Source organism: Neophocaena asiaeorientalis, unplaced genomic scaffold (genome assembly GCF_003031525.2).
Source record: "Neophocaena asiaeorientalis asiaeorientalis breed wild unplaced genomic scaffold, Neophocaena_asiaeorientalis_V1.1 scaffold476, whole genome shotgun sequence".
In the NCBI taxonomy this organism is placed as follows: Eukaryota; Metazoa; Chordata; class Mammalia; order Artiodactyla; family Phocoenidae; genus Neophocaena; species Neophocaena asiaeorientalis.
In genome coordinates, this window is record NW_020172178.1 from 6,622,965 (window position 1) to 6,628,812 (window position 5,848).

At 63.2% G+C, this 5,848-nt stretch overlaps 1 protein-coding gene across 1 annotated transcript in view; it reads right to left on the reverse strand.

The window, feature by feature from the left end:
* The window catches only part of BEGAIN (brain enriched guanylate kinase associated), a 16,278-nt gene that overhangs the window by 507 nt on the left and 9,923 nt on the right, over nucleotides 1-5,848 (reverse strand). Inside the window, exons 7-11 of the mRNA XM_024757998.1 lie at nucleotides 5,761-5,848; nucleotides 4,489-4,555; nucleotides 3,926-4,033; nucleotides 1,482-1,565; nucleotides 8-557 (exon numbers count right to left, since the gene is read on the reverse strand). The exon at nucleotides 5,761-5,848 is cut by the window's right edge and continues 26 nt beyond it. Of these exons, the coding sequence (XP_024613766.1) occupies nucleotides 8-557; nucleotides 1,482-1,565; nucleotides 3,926-4,033; nucleotides 4,489-4,555; nucleotides 5,761-5,848 (897 nt within the window). The remainder of the gene's footprint in view (nucleotides 1-7; nucleotides 558-1,481; nucleotides 1,566-3,925; nucleotides 4,034-4,488; nucleotides 4,556-5,760) is intronic.

Consider the following 5,848-nt stretch of genomic DNA (forward strand, 5'->3'; position numbering starts at 1 on the left):
TCGTCGCGGCTGTTCAGGTAGATGGCCTGCTGCGAGGCGGTGAGCGTGCTGGCCTGGGCGCGCTCCTTCTCCTCCGACGCGGCGCTGAAGCTCGAGTAGGAGCTGGACGTGGGCAGCGAGGCCGCGTAGCCCCCGAAGGCCCCGTGCCGGTAGCCCGCGGGGTAGGCCGCCGCCTCGGGCTCCTCCTCCTCGGCCGCGCTGTCAGTGGAATTCTGGGCCCGCAGGAAGCCCACGTCAGTCACGGGCCCGTCCGCACTGGGCCGCCGGTCACGGCGCCGCTCCTCGGGGCAGTAGAGGGCCGTGTCGCTGCAGTAGATGTCCCCCTTGTAGGGGGGCCGGGGGCCCGGCTTTTCCAGCCTGTCGCGGAAGGCCAGGTCACGGGCTGAGGCATCCGACAGATGGGAGGACAGGCTGCCAGGGTCTGGCTTCTCCAGCACCTTGGCGAGGACGCAGGGGGGGACACTGTCAGCGTAGGCCGGGCGGCAGAGCGGGGAGGGCAGGCTGCAGCCTTGCTTCTCCATGTGCAGGCTCACGTGCTCCTGGAACTCTGAGGGCAGCTAGAATGGGACGCCGCGAGGAAGAGGAGGGGACGGGGGTCACGGTCAGCCCCGGACCGGCAGCCGAGGCTGACCCACCAGGGACCTGCCCAGGGCCTCTCTAATCCCACCAGCTGGAGCCGACGCCCGGGATGCTCTATTTCGCAAGCTCCCGGGATGTGCCTGCGAACCCCTGGTCACCGCCACCCACCCCGGCCCACTCCAGTGGGGCACCGCAGAGCCTGGAGGCTGGAACCCGGCTCTGTCTCAGGCCTCTCTCGGGCCTTCCCCTGAGGGGCTGACTTGCTCTCCCAGCCCCAGGGTCTCTGGGAGGGCACCCCCGGCCCACGCACGTGGCCTGGGTGCTCCCAAACCAGACAGACTCAGAAACAGATGCGACAAAGATTGAGGGCCAGGCGCCCAGCAGTTTCCGCAGGAGCGCCTGGTGCCCTGTGGGGGGCGTCCCGCTACTGTTTGATCTATTTTGTGAGCGTCTTAGGTGTGGCCCAGGCTCGGGGAGGCGGAAGGTGGAAAGGCCTGGGTGAGGGGAAGGGCAGCCTGGCTGGGGTGGGAGACCTGGGTCCGAGGCTGGGCCCCGTGGCCTTGGCCCAGTGACTTCCGTGTGAAGTCAGTTTCTTATCTCTGAAATGAGCACTGTTAGGGATTGTACCCAAACTAAACCACAGGGTTTCAGGGGGGCTCACACAGCGGGTGGGGAAACGGGGTCGGGGGGGTGCGCCGGCTGTCCGGGCTGGCGGGGAGGTGTGTATGCGGTGGTCCCTCCACCACATACCCAGAGAGGCCAGGGCACGGCAGGATCGAGTAGGGTCAGGGGGCCTCGGGCGCAGCCAGCCCCTTCGCTCTCAAGGGTGGGACCTGCGAGGAAGGGGCCCTGAGTGGTGGCAGGGGCAGCAGTGGGCCTGGCCGGGGCGGGGCTCACGTTACCTCGGACACCTTATGGCCCCTGCCGTACGTCTGGCTGCACTGCAGCAGCTGGGCCGCTAGATTGCAGTCCTTCCTATAGAGCTCCTAAAAGACAAGAGAAGCTGTTTTGCACAGGCTCGCCCCTCGCCGAGGTCACTGCCACCCTGACCGGTGCCCAGTGGCCAATGCGGAAACCGGCGGGCAGAGCCGGCTGTGCAGTGGGCAGCACAAGGACCCTCTCTGGGCCTCACACTCTCGCCTGCAGAACGGGGGCCCCTGCTCTGACCTGGAGCCGCTGGTGCATGGAGGGCGCCCTCCCAGGCAGTCCCACCACTGACCCGGGTGGGAAGCTCCCACAGGGTGGGGGGCAGTGGGAGAAGAAGGGCCCGCAACGTGCCCTAAAGTCCCAGAGGCCCCAGGCATGGACACCAGGCCCGGTCTCCCTGCCCGCGGCCTCTGAGTCCCTCCCAAGGGAACGCAGTGGAGAGCGCCGGCAACGGCGAGGGACGAAGAACGGGCCTGCCGCTCCCACGTCTCAGAGTGAGGCCTGGACTCGGGCGTGGCTGCAGGGCCGGGCAAGGGTCAGGGCGAGTGGCGGGCAGAGGGCCTGTGTGACCCCAGGTCCGGGCGGGGACCAGCTCAGCCTCCTGAGCTGAAAACAGATGCAAACAGTAGGCATCGAGGGGTTTTGGTTTCATCTTTGGAAAATCTCTGTTGCACGTGCCTGCCGCTGGGCCTTGGTTCCCACTGCCGTCCAGGGACCCTCTGCAGCCAGGGCTCTGATGGGGGCGGGGGGTCTGGGGTCCACCGATGGGCCCTGAGGTCCACCTGCTCCCATAGTCTCAAGTCAACCAGGCCCAGGCGTCCTGCAGCTTAGGTGAGCTGCTGAGGGCGTGGGCGCCCCTGCCATCCTGGTCCTGGTGGCTGCCGCCCCTCCACCTTCTGTACTGAGGCTGGTGCCCCGGCTTGGCCTGCACAGTGGAGGGAACCCGGGTCTCCCACTCCTTCAATGCATCCCTGAAAGGGTATAGTTGGTTGAGAGCTGAGAACTGGGCTCCTGTGAGGCCCCAGCCTGGCTGTGGCTGGCATCAGAGGGCTGCAGGCGCTGTCTGGCCAGCCCAGACCTGCCACCAAGTTGTTAACAGCCTTCTGAGAGCCGCCCCTCATCTCTGTGCACTCTTCCGCCATCTCCTACCTGTGGCATCTCCACCTGGCTGTCCAGGGCCCGGCTCCTGCCCCACGCCTGCCACCCCCTCCCACGTCTCCCCCAGAAGGTCCCAGCCCAGGAGACGGCAGGTGGCTCCCTTCCAGCAGACTCTGACCCCTGTAGTCGGGCTGGACGCATTTTTTTCTTCTCATAACCCACATCCCAAATCGGTCAATCACTTTGGTTCCAGCTTCAAAATATAACCAAAACCCAAGCCCCCCGCTTCCCACCTCCCTGGCCGCCATCCTGGCCAAGCCACCATCGTCTTTCTCCCAGATTGCTGTCTCATTGACCTTCCCACTCATGGCTTTGTCGTCTACGGTCTGTCCTCAGCAGAGCAGCCACTGGAGCCCAGTAAGAGTAAGTTCAGTCAGGCTACCCCTCTGTTCAAGAACCTTCAGTGGCTTCCTACTTCACTCAGAAAAACCCCCTAGATTCCTATCGAAGCCTATACAATGCGGCCTCCTGTTTTCCTTCTGATCTCAGACCCTCGGCCTCTCCTCCCCACAAGAGCCCCTTCTGGTCTCTTTGCTGGTCTTCAAGTTACTCAGACCCACCTTTGCCACTGTGGCTCTTTCTGCCTGGAAGAAGCGCCCTTCCCCGCTGTCCCACGGCTAGCTCCCTCACCGCTTTCAGGTCTCAGCTCCAGCAGCCTCTTCCAGAAGCACCCGACTGAGATTCCCTAACCCTGCAACTGGCAACTCCCAGCACCATCCCCTGCTTTATTTTTCTCTGCAGCATTTAGCACTTCTAAGTCACTACACAGTTGACATATCTATCCTGTTTACTGTCCGCCCTCCCCACTCCCCTGCTCAGATGTAAACTCCACGTGGGCAGGGCGCTTGCCTGTGTTGTTCACACGTATTCTCAGAGCCTCGTAGGGTCTGGCCCGGCGAGGAGCAGATGCCAATCAGTGAGTGTGTGCTCAGCTGACGGGTCTGTGGCGGGCAGCGGGGCCCTTCTCGCGGGACCCTGGAAGTCAGGACCCGCGGGTAGCCACAGGACTCTGATGTCCACTGCGAGTGGCCGAAGGCCCCAACCCTGGGGTCAGGAAGCCCTGCCTTGACTGGGACAGCGTGGCCCCATGCTCCCTATCTCAAGTCCCATCTCCTGCCAGTAGAGGGTCTCGCGGGATGCAGTTTGTGAGGCCGCCCCCATCCTTCCCCGAATGCCCAGGTACTCCGTGAGGTCCTGACCATCCCCTCTGTCCACCCGGCCCTGAGCCAGCCCCTCAGGGTCGGAATGGCCCGGCACTCACGTTGTCCTCTGACAGCTTGTCGATGGTCACCTTGGCCTCCAGCAGGTGGCTGTTGAGGGCGACGATCTCGTGGCTAAGCGCTCGTTTCTCTTCCTCATAGTGCTGGCCCTGGAGGTGGGGGACAGGCAGAAGAGGGAGGCGCTCAGCAGCCAGCCAAGGCCTGGGGCCTCCTGGGTCCCCTCTCGCGGCCGATAACGAGGAGGAGTTTGGAGGCCAAGGCACGCAAGGGTCAGAGCACAGGGCAGCCCATGTTCCAGTCCCGCTCTGCCAGGGAGGAGCCAGACGGCCTTGGGCAAGTCACTGCCTCTCTGAGCCTCAGTCTCTCCTCTGCACCGTGGGGACAGTGACAGGTGAGTGCTGGAGAGCACCCAATCAGGGCAGAGACAGGTGGGACTGGCCCAACCCCGGGGAGCAGGGAGCGGGCAGGGTGGAAACGAGGCCTTTGGCCCAGCTCCTCACGGGCAAGGGCATGACCACCAGGCCCGAGGTCCTCACCATGGTTCCAGAGCTGGGGGCCCAGGGCTGGGAGTGCTGGGGTGTGGGGGTGTGTGGCGTGCCCTCACCATGCGGTACAGCTTGTCCTCCAGCTCCTGGTTGATCCTCTGCAGCGCCATGTAGTTGCTCTGAATCCTGGAACGGAGGCCTTGACGTCACTGGTGTGCCAGGCCTGACCCTCCCACGGCCCCTGTAGCCATACGGCCCGCTGAGGGCTGAACACAGGCCCCACCCTGCTCTAACTGCTCCTGTGCTAGAAAGCATCTGATTGAAGCTAACTCGTTGCAACATTTCCTGGCCCAGGGCCGAGGACCCCTGTAGATGAGAAGGGAAGGCCTGTTATTCACAAGGGGCTCTGTCGGGTCCTCACTCAGAGCTGGTTAACTCACAGTTTACACACAGTCCTTACAAGGCTGGCGAAAGGGTTCACAGTTCAATAGCAGGTTAGCAGGGGTCTAACCTTAAGACTGTGTGACGTGCCCTGGGGTGAGTGCTGGGGACACACAGTGAACAGGATACGGTTCCCCCTGGAAGAGGCTGAGACGGAGGCAGGTGTTGGGTGGGAAGCCGTTGCCGCCATGCGGTGTGACGGTGGAAGGGGCAGTGTCCATCCTCTCGACAACCTACGTGTAGTGTTATGGCCCCTGTCTTGCGAGTGGGGAAACTGAGGCTGGAGGTGCTTAAGTAGTAAGGGACAAACAGCCTCACCGCAAATCCAATGCTCTATAAACATTTACAACAAACCAAGCCAACAGCAAAGTTTGCGTTTTCTTTACATTCTTCCTAAAAGAAGCCTGGGAAGTGTGTAATATCTTTTAGAAGAATACCCATCTTACACGTGCAGCGCGATGCTTACAGAAGTTTTGTTTTTAAGGGAGTCATTGCTCAGGGTCCCGCACACCTAGCCTGCTGCCACTGCCTGCTGTGCTGCTCAAGGGAACCGTCTCTAAATGCTGGTTCACCTCCAAGGCTGGACATCGTTTCCCGGTCAGAGACCCAGGCGACAGCGGCTGGGGTCTGGGTCTGGAGATGGCTGCTTCTGTGTCATGCTGCCGCCCCACCACATAAATACAAGAGAAGGAATGAGCAGGGGACAGCAGAGGTGCCTGGGAAGAGCCTGTACCCGGCAGTAGCCAGCGCCAGTTCAGATCCTGGTTTGGCAGCTCTTGGCACAAAGCGCGACTCTTGTCAGAGCCGCCTGCCGTCGCTGAGCCTTGGACTCCCCGTGTACGAATGGGGTCACCAGCTCGGGTGGGAGGCACGGCTCTGCTAGCGGCAGGTCGCCGGCCCCGCGCCCCGCGCCGCCCAGGCCCCGCCCCTCCATGGCCCCGCCCCCTTACCTGCGCAGCTTCTCCGTGACCTTCTCCAGCTCCTCCTGCGCTCGGCGCAGCTCGATCTCCAGGTAGTGGCGGGGGGGGGGGGGCTCGG